Genomic DNA, 19451 nt, shown 5'->3' on the forward strand with positions numbered 1-19451 from the left:
TTCCAGTTGGCTTTTTCTGTCACTTAAAATATCAAGAAATTGTCCCTATAATGCAGTTTTAAGAATGGCTACAATTATTTGTCAAAGCACCCACACACCAGGTAAAGGTGGAACGGTGCAGTCACTGATTATATGAGTGATTGTTTTAGTTGGACTGTTCATGATAACATTTCAGTGCCGTCACTGGAGACACATATTGATTGCAGGTGGCACAGGCACATCTCGATATAATCTGGATTTGAGATGCACGATACAATCTTGGTATGAACTGCAGAAAAAGGGTTTTCAAGGGAGGCGAGTGTTTAAAGCCCAATGTATTAAAAACTGAGCAAAGCAAGGGAGAAAATTGAATTATCTATCTATAATCATCAGATTCTCATTACAATTGAATGTTCTCAGGCCCTTTGTGTTATGTTAACTGCATGTTTCACCCTTGTATGCCGTTATAACCAGTTCAGTCTTGATGGTTTTAGCATAATGAAAAGGAAGGAAGAGACAATAGAAGCAATCTTGGTACTGAAAGCCATATCCAGGTGGGGTAAATTTCGGTCCCCCTATGGCACTTTGCCACTGGTTTCTTCTTTTTTTTCCATTTAGGATGTTTTGTCCTTGTTTCCTGGCAAAATGTGTGCCTCTGAGCCCTTGAGTGTTACTGTGATTAGGTCTATACAGTACAAATAAACCTGACATGAAGAGAGCCTCCTTTAGCAATATGGTCAAAGTAACCTTCAGTAAGGTACTGACTGACTATCCCAGTGGAGTGTCTGCATAATGAGCCAACCTTCAACCTGCAGTCACTCACTTAAGCAGCTGCTGTCAATGTTCTTGCTTCACATACTAAACAATATCCCAGGTCCATCACTATGCGACCAAATAAGATTCTCTGCGTGGAACCTTTTACTAAACATACCTTGGAATAACATATTCAGTTTAATAGATGATAAAACTTGTTGTATTGTAAAGCAATACTGGCAACAATAATAAAAAAGGACTGTCGCAGAGCTGAAACTGACTGTTTTGCCACTTTAAGGGCAGTGGGGGAAGTGATGGCCGTGCATGCCTGTAAGCCTACTGCTCCTCCCCGTCACTAATAAACAGAGGCACAAGAAGGTTTATGAAGAGAGGGTAATGATCTGAACCCTTACTTCTGCTGTGTAAGGGAAATCAATGCTTAACTGCCAAAATGATCTGCCACGGGAAAGCAGAGAACACAGACAGAGACTGGCACTAAATATTCAAACAGCCTCATTTATCAAATGACTAATGTTTTCCCCTCTGCTGTATGCTATATTATACACCTCTTATATCCTGTGTGACCCATACCTCACTACACAACAATGAATACAACTGTATGTGTTGTGATAGAAAATGTATATATCTTCTTCCCTCAGCTGAAATGAAATTTAGGGAAAGGAGACAACTATTCAAAAATAATTGCAAAGCAAGACCTCAGTGTTTTGAACAGCCATTAAAACCTCCTGCACTGATATCTATTGTTATTAAGAAAAAAGACTTTTTGTTGGTTAGACAGAAACCAGTGAAACCAGTGGAGAGGGAGTGATATTTGTTTGCTATATAATTAAGTTGTCTAATTTCCATATGAATATCTTGCTAACAAGCAATGACAATGGGAATAGGAATGAAAGGAATCCAACTTTGTTTCCAAGCTCATGTTTGAAGACTTCAGAGACTCAATAGGCAGCAGATATTTAAAACAAAACCCATTAGGACAGAGTCATTTAAATGTCAAACCCCTCACTTTGTGGCTCCAACACCATGTTTTCATTTGACACTTTTTTATGCTTAAATTTCTATTTTTTCTTTAAAAGGGTAGTCATAGTTGCAGCGTGTCATTACTGCCCCCTTGTTGATTTTTAACTGATTTGTCACAGTGCAGTTTGACTTTAAAATGTCTAAGCAATGAGTTCTATCATCCTAGCACCACCCACTCGGTGTCACCTTCAGCGCACATCAGACAACCACTATGACGTCAGAGTTTCTCTGTTTTTAGCTGCTTCTCCAATAAACCTGCACTAGCGTCTTCCAACAGAATGTTTCTATAATTAAAATTATGAACATTATGAACAGGTCATGTACTGCACGGCTCCCACTAATTCACACTATAAATATTTTTTTTGTTCCAAGCGAAAGACTACGGCATCGGTGGGTGATGGCCAGTGAAAATGTTTTAATTTAATACTAGATACACAGGAAATCACAGTACACAGCTTTCTATGCCTGCCCAAGTTATTTTATGCATACTTCTTTGCTGTGGATAATGCTAAAAAATAACTCACTGGGAGCTTGCTGCCAAATATCCGTGAGTTCATTACCTGAAAAAAACAAAACAAGGAAGATCTCCCTCTGACAAATACAACACGACTATTCTCAACTGCCTTGAAAAGGCTGCCCATGTTTCATGCCCTTTTTTTCAACATTGATACAGTGTTTGTACAGAAAAAAATGTTTTAAAAAAAAAAACTACAAATCTGAAGATAGAACAAATCTACAGGCTTGTCAAAGAATGGGAATTGGTTATAAGATGACATGCCACCATGTTGGAGGTGTGACAACAAAGATAAACACTGCTCTGCTGCTGCTTTTTCCTGGTCCCCACATTTTTCATAGTACACAGTTTACTGATGCACAAAAGTTGCACAGTTTCTTAAGTTGTAGAGAACAGAGCACTAATGCTATAATCAATTATTTTGTTGTTACCCAACATGGTGTGGTGTCAAAACATTGATGGAATCACACAACAAAATTGACAACGAACACTATTCTGTAAGGTAGGCTTTTACCATTATATTGTACTTACAGGACCAGGAGGACCAGGGGGGCCAACATCGCCCTGAAAATACAGCAGAAACAAAATATCAATCACTACAGCTTGATAGACAGGGAGACAAAAACAAGACAGCGCCCAAAAATGAGAAAAAATATACAGCATAAAAATGCACTTGAGAAAATACTTCTGAAAGCATGCCACAGGTGACCTCGAACAACTGCATCAATAGGTTTTGGAGCAACAATAAAGAGGCAATAACATGACCAGACTTCAGAGAAAATACTGTCTAACTCAAGTGAGGAAAGCCCTGAAATGAGTGGAAAGAAAACATTAAAGCATTCTTGTTAAAAAGCATACTGTGATGCTGTGCATTTCATGCGCATCATGTAGAATGTTGCAGTATTCATCGTGTGTGTGTATATATACTTATACAGTGTATAACCCTTTGTAATGGGTGCATTGGGTGCTCCGGGGAACCGTAGAAGGCTCTTAATTGTGATGCATTGCATTTGGGAGCCTCCATTCTTCCATTCATAATTTACAAGCTATAACTTTCATGCTTTAAATAAAACAAGGTAACACAGCACGACATCTGTGTATATACAGTACGATAAACAACTAAAAAGTACTCAGAGAATGCATGCTGTACCTTACCAAACCTTCACAATCCTCTACATTTTTTATTCTAAAAAGTTTTTTTAAGTTTTTAATCCCCGTGGATCAAAATACACATGATGATAGACAGTCATGCTGATTTTAGGAGAATATAAAAATGATCTAAGGCACATTTCTTGAATATAATTAAACCAGCAGTTTCAGTCCCCCAGTTTCACCGGGTCATGATTTCTGGAAAATAGACATTGCTGTTAAATTTTCCAAATACATTTTTTTTGACGCATTGAGCAACACAAACCGAGTGGTTCCATTATACCTGAGAGAAGGCAATATTTTTGATTTTGGGGTGAATCATCCCTTTAAGGGTTTAATTAAACAAGTCAATCAGGTAGCCATGCTAACAGCATAGCTCTAGGGATGGCAATGTTGGCCGGTCCATCACTTTGGTCCAGGCGGAAATATTATTGTTTGATGAACTGCAGTGACATTTTATACAGACATTCATGGTTCCCAGAGGATGAATCCTACTGACATTGGTGATCCCCTGACTTATTTTTTCATCTAGAGCCACCAGAAGGTTTCAAGGTCTACTGGATACATTAGCACACAGTTGTACACATACAGTCACAGTGTCCAACTATTTATCCCAATGACTTTGGTGATCTTCCTCTAGCGTCACAATGAGGTTGACATTTATGCTTTGGATGAAACGTCTTCCCAAATATTGGATGAATTCTCAGGAAAATGTTATTCACACATTCATGCCTCCCTCAGGATGAATTGCACTTTGGTTGCTGTAATGATTTTTCATCTGTCATCATCCGCAGGTATAATGTTTAACATTACTATCAGCATTTAAGCATATTCATTGTGAGCATTTAGCAGCACTGTGCCCACACACAGCCTCACAGAGCCGCTAGCATGGCTGTACACTCCTAGTCTTGCTTTGCAAACAATTGCAATCCACTGAACTCTATAAAATTGATTGAAATCTGGTTTCTGATTTTACTCTTTCAGCCTAAAAGTGCTTAGTATAGAATTCCAAACTTCCTCCCTTTTAAGGAGACTTTTTTAATCTTTGACCGTGAGTTGAGTTACGGTCATTTCAATTTATTGCATTGCTTTGAAATGCCATCAAATTTCAACAGGACTGTCCAGAGTACCTTTCGTATGACTGCAGAGGGCATTCAAGAATTAATAATAAATAGACAATACATACTGTACTGATTATGTACTGATTTTGATTAAGATTGAATGAAATTGGTAGCAAGTGTATATGTGCGTGATAAGTGAATCTGTGAAAATGGTGAGTTAGGCTACTCACACTTCAAATGCCAGGACTTATTGGAAGAAATGTAAAGTGTGTTGTAAATGCTCAGATGATGGCACTGTCTGCACATACAATAATACTTTCTTTCTTGACACATGGCCCAACTTCCCTGAAGATTTAGCTGATTTTTTGTGGCAGATAAACAAACAATCTGAGGTAATTAAATAAAAGACATAAGGGCAAAACTGAAAACCCTCGCCTTGGTTCTGTGCATCCTGCAGGGGGTTTCAGAGGAAACAGGGGAAGATAACTAACTCAAAAGGTTTAGTCTCTGAATTCTGGTATATCGTATCATACCAATTATATTGCTTGAACTACCTTACCTCCACCACCTTTTTCTCTTCTTTCCTCCACATATATAAGCCAAGTCTCAGCGAGCACAAACAGAGGGAATCACCACGTATGACACTTGACATTGATGTGACTTACTTTTTGTCCTTTCATCCCGCTGCCCCCCTCAGCACCTGGCTGACCCTGTGGGAGGAGGCCTTGGTTAATGACTCTGTAACACAAAGGCATTGTAAATGTCACTGCAGGAAAATACGTACCGGGTCTCCTCTCTCTCCTTTCTCCCCTTTTCCCGCTGGGACTCCAGGCTCACCCTGTATGTGAACAGAGCATTGACAGTGACTGACAGCAAAGGCACGGCAAAAAGACAGAAAGCTCAGAGAGTGAAACCAAGGCAAGGGCAGATGTTATGAATAAGTAATCAGAAAAAAAATAGTTTGTAATTATGGTAGGAAAAAAAGAAACTGCGAGACTATGGGGTTGTAAGTCCAGCAGTATAATGAAAAACTTAAGCCCCTGTTGCATTGCAGCACTTTTCCACGTTTTCATGTTAAAATCATTCCCCTGTCTGCCAATAGATGGCACTTTATGACTGCTTATGAGCTTTCCTTTGAGTATTTTTAATAAGATTTCTTCCTGTCAGTTATGTGGAGAATACTAAGTAAACACAACTGTAAAACAAATGGAGTTGCACCTTGGTCAAGACACACAGTGAATGAATAATTAAAAAGATTTATGAAAGAGTTCTGAAAGAGATTTTTTAATATATATATATACATATAGACACATCATACTGTATGCATTTCCCACCTCATTATTACGAGTTATTATTTCAACAGAAGAGTGGTAATTAATGAACCAAATGCATCTGGAGTAGGAGAAATGCATGGCTTCACATCTCCTGACACGCTTAATAAAGCTCACTTGTGACGTTTTGTTCTTTTCCAAACAGTAACACACATGGCAGAGAACCAAAAATAAAGGGTTGTTCATCAAAGATTATTGTTGTTTTGCGTGATATGTGTAAAGATTTGTAGGGAACGCTTTAGATACTCCATGCTGAGACATTATGGAGCATCTGTTTAGCAATCTGAGAAAGGTTGCAGCGTATTTGCACACTCCTTAGCAGCGCCTTGTCTCTAACAGACAATAATTGCCATTCAGTTTCAGCCCATCCTCCATTACTTCGACTCACTAATGAATGCCACCGCGATACCATTCATTTAATAAGATATAGTCACTGTTTCCTCGTCTAAATTATGAGCTGTTATTAAGTCAGCACACTGCACCCATGTGTAAACAGATGGATTGTCCTATTAATATTTTAGGCGGGGAGGACGGACAAGTGACAGAATTGACTTTGAGTGCTAATTGAATTCTGCACAGGTTTATCAGCCACACAGGATCTCATGATTTTACCACCATAGCCTTATTAATTATAACATTGTACAATCTCTGTCTTACAGTAACTGTAAACCACATGCTATGCTGCTTTCCCTTTGTTGAAGCAGTTTGCACTGAGTTATGACTGACATTCAATGTAAATCACATCTAAGGGAAAGTTGGTATTAGCCCGGGATGTCACTGGTTGTAAAAATGTTGTGTGCTGTATTCTAGCATAGACTGGTGGCAAAATATGTCTGTCGTTATCATTGTTAGATCTCCGTGGAATATCATTCAAAGTCAATTTATTTGGCAGAGGGGTATGTAACAAGTTAATAAACCTTTCAAATGAGATTAACTGCAGCACAGGCAGTATTTATCCAGATTATCACTGTATTTACACAATGAGAAAGCCCAGCGTATATAGGACAGGGAACTGGTCCACCTGTGGAAGTCTGTGGGTGATGTTGACTTTGAGGCACCTCGAGTCATCAAACTGCAATTAAGCCTGTCTGCATCCTTCTCCGTCTCTCCATCAATATCTGCAGTGTTCTGTCAGAGCCTGTTTGAGACTGTCAGCAGGAGATACAGTTATGGAGATGTGATTCATGAGAACACTGTCTTCCCAGCACATCATTCACCGCACAGAGCCTTTTTTTCTGACTTTAAAACATTCACACTCTGCCGAGTGAGGGAGAGGGGGCTCAGCTCACAGATGTTACACAAGCTGTAGTTTAGTCTAACTTGTGTCTGTTTTGTCCAAACTAAAAGATGCACAAGGACGGCCACTGAGATGTAGGGAGAATCCCTGATGCTTCTCAATTATTACTGCTCATGGAAACTGTTACTTTCCATTCCTCTCTGTGACGGTTATCTCCCCTTACTTATCATGTTGGATTGTGTAAATTCCTTTAAATGCATGGCTATACTTGTTTCACTTTAGCAGATTAGAATGGGAAGCGATTTTCTGAGACAAGCGAATTTTCTTGTCATCCACAGTAAGCATGAATTTATAATGACAAAGCAAAGATGTATCCGTAATGTAAGAGCATGACTGATTCATGGCAAGGGCAAGGCTAGCATGCACATTTAATGTGAGCATTACAGTATTGAAACAATGTTTCTCAGCACCACAACTATACCTAACATCAGGATGAGTCAGTGGTCTTAAAACGAATGCTTGAATCATATTCTTTAACCATAATGCTTTAATCTAATCTCAAATTGATAACTTTGGTCACCTGCAGGTGTTACTCATACCTTTCATCATTCTGAATTCAGAGACTTTTTCAAAAACGTGTAAACTTTTACACACACTGACAATATATAATAATTATTTGCTATTGTTACATTATATGTCTTTTTCTTCAGTGTCTTCAGCCATTTATTTAACAAAAGACCTATGAAAGTGAAATAGCAATTGCAAAAATGATGCTGAACCCGCAATGTCAGAGCTGTTTTGCTTTCTGCCAATCCTTGGTTTGAGTTTTATAGCTTTATTTTATCATATGTGATAGTGAGATACTAAAGCTGCAACTCAACAACCAATTACAGGAAACACATAAAAACTTAATCAAGGTAACCTCTGTTTGTCATTTTATTCTTAAGCTCGACTTGCAAGGACATGGTAATACTATGTAATTTTTCATCCGAAACCACTATCCATTGTGCCTCCGCCTATAGCATACCTACTGCAATGATCCCATTTGTTTTGAGGTATAATAAGTATGTCCTCATACAGACAACTTTCTTTTTCAAGGTTGGCCAGCTGACACTTCTCCTTCCTCTGGGCAGAGGGAGCAGGAGGAATTCTGCGGCCTGAGCTGACACCCCAGCAAACGACGCACCTATACATCAAATGAACAGCTGCGGTCAAGAGGTTGTCCACTACACAATAGCTTTCACTCTCAGCGTGATCACAAGTGGGCCACTGGAGGCCTGGTGGGTGGTGTGTGGGTGCTGAGGGGGTGGGGTAGGGTTTGTGAAGGAAGAAGGTAGCAAAAGAGACAGCAGGAGGCCTGGTAGAGGTCCATGTCTGAGAGTTTTTTTACACCATATATCTCATGTGCCTCTGGTGAGCTACAGCACCCCTGGGCTTCATGAAAATGATTGCAGACCCTTTTTGCAAAAGCACTGTACGTAATGGCCATCTGTCTGTTTGGAGTGTGAGCACTGAGTCACACTGCGCTGCGCTGCAGGAGGTGCAGGGTGGGAACAGCTATTTAACTTGCACAGCTGATAGGCTACAATTGACTGAAAGGTGCCATTTGAGAGAGATCAGCCACTGACTAAAAACACAAAGATTTCAGTCAAGGACAGAGGTCTGGTAATATGTGTGTGTGGCTGGCTTCTTTTAGAAAACAATTTAAACACGGTACATCTTTATACAGACAACACAGCGCAGATGATTAAACTCCTTGGCTATTTAGAGGACTGCTACAGTGAACACTGCTCAGTCATCTTGACAATTCGCCCATGCTGGAAGTGCAGGTAAGGGCCAGTTTATCAAAAAAGGAGACAGCTCAAATCTACTTTAAATGCCACATGTCAGTACTTTGCTTTGTGACGAATAATGTTTTGAGTGATACCTTGACACTTGCTCCGTCAGAGTTTCCAGAGGGACCCTGCAATTACAAGCAATGAAATAGTCTTTTCACACAGAGAAACGATAATTGAGTCACAAAAAGACTATTATATGAACACTGTTGAATAGAGCATGTGTTTTTTTTTTCATCATCACACTTTAACCATCCTAAGCCTTTCCCCCCCCAATTTAAACCTGCAAGTTTACTTGAAAAATATTCCTATTTACAGCAAAGGCCTTGTATTATATTATTTATAACCTTTGCACTAATGCTAGCTCTCATAATGATGTGGCTGGACCCCAGCAGTCTATAGATTATCTTTGAGCGAGTCTTTGTTGTGTGCCTTTCACAGACTTTCCTGTTGTCGTGCAATGCTAATTTGACATTGAAAAATAACCGCTGCCCCCTCAACTGCGAGCACTATCCTGCTGCCAATGGACAACAGAGAGTGATGCCCTGGTGTGTGTTTTGAATAGATGATTTTGCCCCTGAGATCTACCTCAGCAAAACAGGTGACTCATAAATGCCAATACCAGGGGATGGAGGCAAATCTGGCACATGCTAAGGGTATCATCAGGACATTGCCATTTAGAAATGTCACACCTTCTCCATCCTGTCTTTCTTTTGTCCTACGACTTTGTGTCCTACAACTTTATGAGTTATTAAGGAGGCAGGAGATTCTTTGAGTCATGTGGGAGAGGTTTAACAGTGAGTAGCTCGATTATACTAAAGATAATTGAACCTATTGAGCATAACGGTGATAGAAGAAGAACAGAATCTTTCTGGATTTCTGGATGAAATGAAAAAAGAGAAACCCTATGTCCTGATCAAGAGCGTAATCAGAGCAATAGGGCATGAAAATAATTGGACACCCAAAGCATCAGAGCTACATGATGCCTAAACAGTTGTCCTGTCATCAGAGCAGTTAAGAGTCTGACAAGCTGTCTCCTTTAACGCATTGTGGTGTTTGTACTCTTTAGTGTGTGGGTCACTACACAAACACACAAACGGTGTCTCGGATTGGTCTGGATGCCTGAGGAAAATACCATAATTCAAGGAGTCAACGGGCCTTACAGGCAGACTTGTCCTACTCATCAATAGAAGCATTCTCAAGTGCTACCTTAATATACCCCTTGTGGTTTTGTACTAATAATATAGCGTGCTTGCAGCAGTATGGGAGACAATTCTGAACGGATCAATATAGCCCGTGTGATTGCTCTTTCTAAGCTTGTATTGCATGTCTGCTGTGACTGTTTGCTTTAATATGGTTTTATAATTACGATGACTTTGTAACTTTTGTAATGTGTCAGATTTTGCAGTTTATCTTTTTACCTTAAATCAATAGGTAACATTTCTGAACAGTGTGTGCATTTGTTACTGTATATCACTTACAGGCAGGCCTCTGGGTCCAGGCTCTCCAGGCTTTCCTCTCCGTCCCTACGGAAAGCACAAAAAAAAGATTAAGATGAGTGAGTGAAGATGCAACAACAGGTGTAGCTGTGCATACATGCTGCCAGCAATTAAGGCTAGACAGCAACTCCTGCCGCAGTCTCTAATTTGCTTTTAATTAACAACAAGAAAACAGCTTAATTGCTGCACCCCGTGTGGCCCACTAGTCTTTGTTCCCTCCTCTGGTTTACTGCCTCCTTTCCAGCTGTGTGAGTCCCTTAGTGCATTAATCAACCCAAGGAGCAGATACAGCAGCAAACAGGCCAAACCAGCCAGCGTTGTCCAGCATTGCAAATTAGGTCAGAAGGAAACGACCATTTTGAACCATTTTGCTTGTTTCAAGGCAGGGTTGTTGTTTTTTTTGGACAGATTTTGTGAATTGCAAAACGGCCTTAATGCTTGAGAGTCTGCGAGTTTTGGAAAGCTGACATCTTAATGAGATGTAATGCTATCTGAACCAAACCAAAGTTGGTATAATTTACATCAAGGGGGTTTATGTCCTCATGAGAAAAGAGGATAAAGCTCTGTGGATATCCCTACAGCTATGCTAAAAACTGGCAGAGCATCACTGGTGTGTTATGAGTGCCTGGAATTAGCTGGCTTTCACACACACACACAAGACGGATGTAAAATCAACTCAATTAGCAGATGGTAATACTCTGGCCAATATCAATTCACTGTACAGCAGCGTAATCAACGGCAGAAGTGTGAGACAATGCAGATAACGGTATCATGGCTAAATACGATTACCTCTTTCTAATAGCAGTTTCATCATCTGACACAATTGCTATATCGAAACATTGTATTTCTCTCCTACTGTATGTGTCATTATGGGTGACACACAAAAAACACTTCTTTGCTCCACCGAGTTAGTGGTGGTGTAGATCTATGGAGAGGGAAGGATCAGTGGCTGCTGAAAGTAGAGAATCCAAAGCAACGCCCCCGATTCTTTCCTCTGACACTCCATGTACGCAGACTTTGATTAACTGGGTCGAATTTGACATGTGCGTTTGCTTGCAACAAAGACAAATGAAGGAACTTCACTGAGAGCTATTGCTTTTAATCATCCGTTTGCACGTGTGCTTGCTGTGTGTGTTTCTCTTGTTTGAAGTCCACAGATTACAGGACTGTGAAACCAGCAGAAGCCAAGGTGTAGTACAGCAAATATTAACCTTAATAATGACACAGTGGAACCAGTGTGTGCCTACTCATGGGAATTGTGTGCCGCTGTTTTATGTACCAACAAAGCCTTGGTCAGCGTCTTTTGATCATCGGTGTTAATGGAGCTGCGAAGCTACATGTGCTTTAATGTGAGCATGAATGAGTTCAACGTCAAGAAGAGCTGGGAGATGTCAAAACGTGTTGCTGTGTAGGAACATCACCTTTAAATGTTAAAATCCTTTGCTTCAAATGACTGACATTATATTGCATTAGGTAACCTCTTTGAAATGTAACTGAGCTGGGCTAGCTTTCGTGGCATGAAAAGAGCAGTCAGAGAAGCAGCCAAAGTATCCAATGATTGCCTGTGTACTGGAGTGCTATATGTAGATACAAAACCCATCACTTTTATGCACAGCAAATGCTTTAATTCTCACAAACAAAGATGGCATTTTGGTGTGGATGGACGCTGTTATTTGTTCTCTTTCACTGATAATAAATCGGCTGACTCTGCTACGTTTGCAGAAAAGACCAGAATGTTTGTTCGCCTTAGCACCCGCTGCTGCCCTTTCTCCCCTGAACTCGACAACAAAAGCAGATTACATAGATAAGTAATTTAGCTAATGAATATTTCATATGTTATTATTCCAAGCAGGTCATGAATTATGCAGTTTTTAAAATTATTTCTCCACATTTGCCCTTAAATCTTTTAACACCAAAGTGCACATGAACTTTATGTCCATGAATTTGCATATTATCATCAAAATAAACAGCAGTACTCTAGATATCAACAAATTAAGTCAGAACAACTAAATGATGATCTGGCGTTTATTCCATATTATTAATTTCCAAAGCTTACTTGTACAGTTTCACCTGTGTTATAAAGTTTTAAAATGGTTCTTTATAAGGTGGTTTAATTTTGCTTTCCTACTGTCTGAAAAAACATAATGCTGTCGTACATTCTGCTCACAAAAAGAAATACTGACCTTAATCTTGGATTACTGCCAGTGTGGCCAACTAATTTTCAAATGAAGTTGCTATAGGCAGGTCGATTTGTTGCTAAAGTTCCTAAATAAATTGTAATTGCGTGCTGACATCATTATGTAATGACGTAAAACTACATCGTTACGTAGAATATAAAGTGACGTTACTCAAATTGACTGGTCATCTGATTTGAAATTTGTTAGTTTATTATCTCATATTTTTATTTGCAAAAGTAATATGAACACATGTTTTATTATCAGATGTGCTTAATTTTTAAACACAGTACATCATATATTTGTCTTATTCATGTTTTTATTGTCACACAGTAAAACCTACAGTAAGCCCACACATGAACAACTGTAGTTGTCGTTTATTGCTTGCTAACAACAAAAATAACAATGTATCAAACCAACAAGGTGTAAGATTATTGAACAACTGCAACTATCAAGCTCAAGCAAGGTGTATATAGATTTTCTATTTAATTTTCTTGATTAGTAATAAAACTGAACAATTATAGTTACCTAGTTATAGTGCAGAGTGTTGGTGATTAACATGCCACCTACCTATTAAACAATTATACTGTAGGTACAAGCTACTTGCTAATAACAAGGAATGTCATTTTAGCATTTGCGTGACTTTTCAAAAGTTGCTCTTCTAAATATATTTTAAAAGTACCTACATTTTGTTGCTTGGTGCTGTTTGAAAAAAAATAAAACTGGGTAGACAGAAAAAGTGCTATATCCAACAACAAAATTGCTAAATTGGCACCACTGATTACTGCCTTTATCACTGGATTGATACTCTCTTGCCAGTTAGGTATACCTACCTTAAATTAGTGCACTGTAATAAAATGGCCCAGGTATAAATCCTACCTTTAAGATGATAATAATACATTTTTGTAGAGATGTGTTGATTAAACTTTAAGGTTATGTGGAAGGTGTAGTTTGTGTTGCTGAATTGTATTGTCTTATACTGAGAGGTGTTTCTAATATTTAGTCTGCCCTCATTGACATCTGATGACATCATCTTTTTTTCATTGAATATTCATAAACAACAACAGCTTGTCATTTTCGCAATAAAGCAGTCCATTAAAAAGACTCCACCAAGTGACCTTGGGGTTAGACTGACACTTTTCTGTCTAGAGGACCTGTGGTTAGCACGCCATCCCCGACAAATCTGTGCACAGTGACAAGAAATAATTAGTCCGGAGCACAGCTGTCATCACCGTTTGAACTCAGTTGACTCTCCAAACTGAAACACCTGCCAGTGACACGGCGAGATAACTGCCTCTGAAGGGACATACTGGCTCTGGAATATTGAGATAATCAAGACGCCAGGAACCACCGTAGTGCCCACGAGCACCCAAATACTACAGGTTAGTAGTTAGCAGGTAGCAAGTGTGTTTCAGAGTATTAACTTATTAATTCTTTGTTAATGCCATTTCAATAACTTGTTCAATTCTAAATGTCATGTTTGGACCTCCATAAGTGTAGCTAAAGGGAAACTCTGACATCTCAGATTGCAGTCATTTTATAATCATGTTTGTTCATGTTAGAGATGTTTTTCTTTGGTTACTTTAAAAACAATTGGTTGGTGTGTTGTCTCTGCAGAAAACAATAGACTCTTATTTGTTTTAACAAAACTAAATTTATAATTTCACCTTTCACAGTAATAAAAATACATTTGATGCTAAAATTGTGTATAGACTTGTCATTGTCAACATTACAAGGATTTAAATGATGATGATGATGACTGTAGTTTAAAAATATCAAAACTGCTCATTTCCAAAATTCAAAGCAAATTCCAAGAATTCCAGACGTTATACAAAGCTTCATTGTTTGTCTTATGTTTTCTTAGTTTTGTCTTATTGTCCTGTTTGTTTTAACTGGTAGACACAACACTATAAGAAAGATAAGTGTCAGAGGTGACAAGCAGTCCAAAGCAGTCTCTAGGCAACAAGGACGAACAGGAAACTGAAATTCAGGATTTTAACGTCAAATAAAGAAAGAACAAAAGAAAGAAAAGAAATGTGACACGAAGTAAAAAAAAGAGAAGGATTTTAGTGACAGCAAAAGAGCAGCCTGCATTTGGACTCGGACCACTGGGTAAATGGATATTTTGCTCTGCTATATTCAAGTCACTTTTAAACTTAATACCACCTCTGTATGCCAAAATGCCATAGTAAAATATGTCAACATGATGATAATTATAACTTGAACTGCAAGCCAAAAAGACCAGCCAGCAGTGTCTATGGATCTTTTCTTTCAGCTAAGCCAACCTTCACTTTCTCATTTCCTTTTCTGCCTCTCCATCTCTCATTTATCTCTCCCTTTGTGTATAATATCATACTTCCATTGCTCCCATCTCATTCCTCTATCCTGTCTCCTGTTTTTCTTGTCATCTCTCCTTCCTTCTTCTGTCTCCTGTCACTTGCCCCGTTTCTCCCTCACCCAACTTCCAGCTCCTGTTGGATCACCCTGGCAATCTCTGTTGCTATGCAACGCTCAGTGTCCTATAAATTTGACAACATCCTAGTGCTTGATTATTATTTGAGCGCTGCAGTGTGAAGCCCTCCTTCAGGTCATTGCAGTAGATTAGAGGGAGGGAGAGATAGAGGAAGGCAAGGAAGGAAATGAGGGATGAGATGGGAGGGAAGGAAGGAGGTAGAGAAATATGAAGGGATTGTGGAGATGCGCAGGGGAAAGAGACAGAGTCGAAGTAAAAGATAAACTAGCTTCTCCAGTAAATGAAAGATGGGCTGGCAACACCAAACACATATTCACAAGTACTATTTATCTGTTCTGCTCTAAAAACCTGCAAACCATATAACAGAAGTGTGGGAAGCACTCCACATTAACTACTAATTCAATAATGGTGCTAGTAAAGCTAGAGTGAGTACACATTTGAGCTGGGGTAAAGAGGAGGCCTCAGCGGCTGACAGCGTATTTTGAACTTCCAACTTAATCCACATGAATCCCTGCCTCGACTGCCGTCAACTCTGCTCCGAGTTCTACAGTGTAAAAGTAAAGCACAGACATGGGCCCTGGCTCAGTCCTGCAACACAAGCCCCCAATCTGAGAGCAAAGTCAACAGCGACAGTGACACACAGCCGAGGCACTCGTTCATGATGACTCCATAATCCTTATCCCAAATGTCAACATGTTCCCCGAGACGCTCCATGTCCGACTACCTATACCGGGAAAACACAGTGGTATAAAACGGCCAGAACGTGACGCATTTTTTTGCAGTAAAGCAGATATACCATCAAAAAGCCACATAATCCACCTGACAAATGTCCCTGTCAAGAGGGGTCAGTAGATAAGCTGGAGGAGCCTTCTGAAATGAACACCACAGGACCCAACTCAAACCTGACGTACAGTACAGAGAGACAAAGCGATGGCCAATTTATCTTTTTCTTTTATATGCAGATAGAGAGTTATAAGATAGATATCAGTAGGTAAATCAAATTTAATTAATTTTAAGACAATATCTCATTCTTGATTTTTGCTAATTTGCCTCTATGTAAAGGCCTCTGGAGCTCCAAAAAGTCATTATCCTTTCTTCCTATTTACATTCATGCTCTACAAAATTCTAAATCTATTCTGTTTGTGTTTTGATATCCAAATTTAAACAATTACATATTTGTAGGAACCATAATATGACTGTTTTAGTGAGGCTTTGGTGTTTTTCCACGAAGCCCCACTTTTTCATTCGTCCAACCTTTACGTTTTACCTAATATAGCCTGGTTACACCCTAGATACCTATTGTAGATGGCTTTTGACCAACTAAATATCTTTGGTATAGGGTTTTTGTTTTCTCTACCTCACATGTGACAGAGAAGTTTAATGTCCTGAAGGGGAAACTATCTGACATTACCAAGCCAGGTTAGTCTGCGACAATGTTATGTAGCTCATGGGGGAGATGACCTTTTCTTGACTGAAAAACTCACATGCCACTCCCACTTTTTCTGCCTGAGCAGAGTCCTGTCACCCTCTGGGGACATGTATTCAGGCCACCTGAGCCTTTTGTCTAACTGCTGTACTGTGTTTAACTGGAACTGACTACGTAGCTTATGAGCTGCAGCTGTATTTGCTTGATAAACAAATGTGTACAAACCGGTAAAGATGATAAAACCCTAGTAATATCAGCATGTTGTTTAACAATTCCTAAAACAAAGAGTAGGTGGTATGGAGTTTTCTATTATTGTTGTCTGTGTTTGCAAGGTGGATTTAAGCAGTAAAGTGAGGGATCAAAGACAGAAAAAACATCTTTCCACACCAGCGTTAAAAGGATGATTTGGTTGAGGACTGTCCAAAAAAACACACGTGGACATCCAGAAGTGTGAACAAAAAAAGGACACAAACACAGACGGACAAATGCGCACATGCTGCGCGCACACACAAACACAAGTAGGAGAGAGTTTGCTACAGCACAACCTGTCACAATATTTATTCCCAAGTGAAAATGCTTGTTTGCTCCTAGCCTATGAATGATGGAAAAAAGGACATTGCAACCAGATGCATTTGATCCCCTAAGTTCTTTGGGGTCAAACCTAGAGTCCTTTAGGAACATTTGCTGTATCCAGATTCGGAAAAGATACAGACAATTATTCACCCTGCAAGCAAAAGCTAATTTATTCAGTAATTAATTCTTGAAATGTCATTCCCCTTGCAAATATTTTCTGATTTCTCATTTATTAAAATTGCACCATGAATCATAAGAATCAGCATGACTAGGAAAAATGGCATAATATATGCACAACACATATCTAAAATACCAAGATTTCTGCAGCAGCATCTTAAACATTTCATGTTTTGTTCAACCACTGGTTGTGTCTAATCATTAACTAATATGCTAGGAATGAATATGAAAACTTCAATGTCACAGTTTCGTACAAGGCAAGGTTGTTTTTTCTCCAAAGTGACATAAAATATACAGGATAGTTGTTTATTGTGATTTATTTTTAATCTAATAGGCACATTCTCAGCTTCATCTACATTATTAATATTTTCTTACATGTACACTACATCTGCCCAGCTGCTTCAGCTGAGTGTCGACTGGAGAAGGGGACAAATATTCAGTGAATTCACACCAACTATGCAGCTCGATATGCTGCAGTTGACAAAATTCTCACCATACCCGATTTCATGGTGTCAAATCAACCATCAACAAGCTTGAGGTAAATATTGATTATGCTGCTTGCTTTAAATGTCACAAAACACACTGCAGACCGCAGCCTCACCTGCTTTTGATTAAAGATCCAATTAGAGACAGACTTTGCAAATTCCCTATTTCTGACTGCCCTCGCTGGATGCCATCTTAGGACACTGTGCGAGCTCAGAAAATGCCTGGGCACTGGAGCTTGCAGAGATCCCTTGCACTTGGTAAAAGCCTCAATAAAATAGGATTTGTTCCAGTTGTTTACTGAGGGTTAAGAGGAGCGGCCGGGGCAGGAAGAGAACGGCAAAGCCGACAGCTGCCTGGCAGGGGCTCAAATGCAGCTTAGCATTTTTCACCATTCTGACTGGCACACAATGCTCTCTTTAACTCCCAGCCATCTAAATATTCAGGGACGTATAAAGAGATGGCTGACACTGCAGCCGACTTAAGACACAGCTCAGCTGGCCAAGATTGCACCTATAGTCTCTTGGCTAAAGCTTTCCATGAAGGCTTTCCTCACAGAGACTCAATCATAGATCCCATGTGACTAAATGGTGATTTGTACATGTGCCACTAGATGGCAAACTAGCTTCATCACAAATTTTGCACATGGCGGGGGACAGAGCCAATGAGGCGACTGTAAGCTTTCTATGAGAGAGGATAGATGTCCTCAATGCATGAATGTATGATGTGTGTTGGGTAACATCCCTAATTAGGCAGTCTGGCAATTAGGCACTGAATACCGTAAAGGAGTTTTTTCTGTAGAGGGCTTACAACGATGAGAGAAGAAGGAAATAGACAAGCAAGAAGCTGTATGAGAGTGAGAGAGAGTGACAATAATTTTCATACCGCATTATGCCTCTTTTCAAGAGCCACACAATACGAAGGGACACAGGTGGCATTACAAGGGTACCCAGTCACAGAACACAGCATATCATTGGGTAAAATAACCATTATAGAGCTATTGCAGCAAACATCAAAATCTCACTACCACACAGTATGCAAACACTAGTGCCAAAGGCAAACACAGGAAATGCAGACAGTGGATGTCTATGAAAACTAAGCCAAGGCAGTCCCAAGGGAGCCTCAGAACAGCTCTTTACAACAGCCACATCCCTACCATGTCTTCTGCGATGAGTTTTAAGAGCTCATTGACTTTAACAACTCCTAAGGAGAGGAAAGAGGGCTGATGATATTATCGGAATTTGCATTTTTATGTGGTGAAGATGATAAATCTATATTAAACCATGAGCTCAATTCCCACCTATCAGCTGAATGTCTGTGTAGTGTTTCGATGCAAGCTGGGTGCCTATTGCATTGGCTCCTCACTAGGCCGGCATTGCCTCTTGAATGTTCTCATCTCCTAATGGATGCTGTTATTAGTCTTGGCTCTTAGAAATTTCACAGTCTCATCTGGACTTTTGGCCGTATTATTCATCCGGAGCAGATTGCTCCCGTCCTATGTTTACAGATACAGAGTGTTTCATTAATGCATTATCCAACAAGTGAATAGGAGAGGCTGAAAATCTACTTTGAATAAACCCTGGTTCATTTTGCAAACCAAATATTTGAGGTCAGAGAGAATACACTGTGCAAAGATCCACAGGGCACGCACTCCGGGTACTGTAGCCCTCAGCGAGTCTTATGCTTCGTATCACTCACCACGCATAACAGATTACACTAAGGTCTCACACACTACCATCTGTATAA

At 39.6% G+C, this 19451-nt stretch overlaps 1 protein-coding gene across 4 annotated transcripts in view; it reads right to left on the reverse strand.

The window, feature by feature from the left end:
* LOC118329797 (collagen alpha-1(XIX) chain) overlaps positions 1-19451 on the reverse strand; it is a 95087-nt gene that overhangs the window by 33394 nt on the left and 42242 nt on the right. For all 4 annotated transcript variants that reach the window (XR_004796798.1, XM_035664110.1, XM_035664109.1 and 1 more), the window contains 5 exons: positions 10382-10426; positions 8993-9028; positions 5282-5335; positions 5163-5207; positions 2819-2851 (listed from right to left, as the gene is read on the reverse strand). Coding sequence is in view for 3 of the 4 variants with exons in the window: in XM_035664110.1 (XP_035520003.1) it covers positions 2819-2851; positions 5163-5207; positions 5282-5335; positions 8993-9028; positions 10382-10426 (213 nt within the window). In the remaining variant the exon portion in view is untranslated. The remainder of the gene's footprint in view (positions 1-2818; positions 2852-5162; positions 5208-5281; positions 5336-8992; positions 9029-10381; positions 10427-19451) is intronic.

Source organism: Morone saxatilis, unplaced genomic scaffold, assembly GCF_004916995.1.
Source record: "Morone saxatilis isolate NCDOM2014 unplaced genomic scaffold, NCSU_SB_2.0 Contig19, whole genome shotgun sequence".
NCBI lineage: Eukaryota > Metazoa > Chordata > Actinopteri > Moronidae > Morone > Morone saxatilis.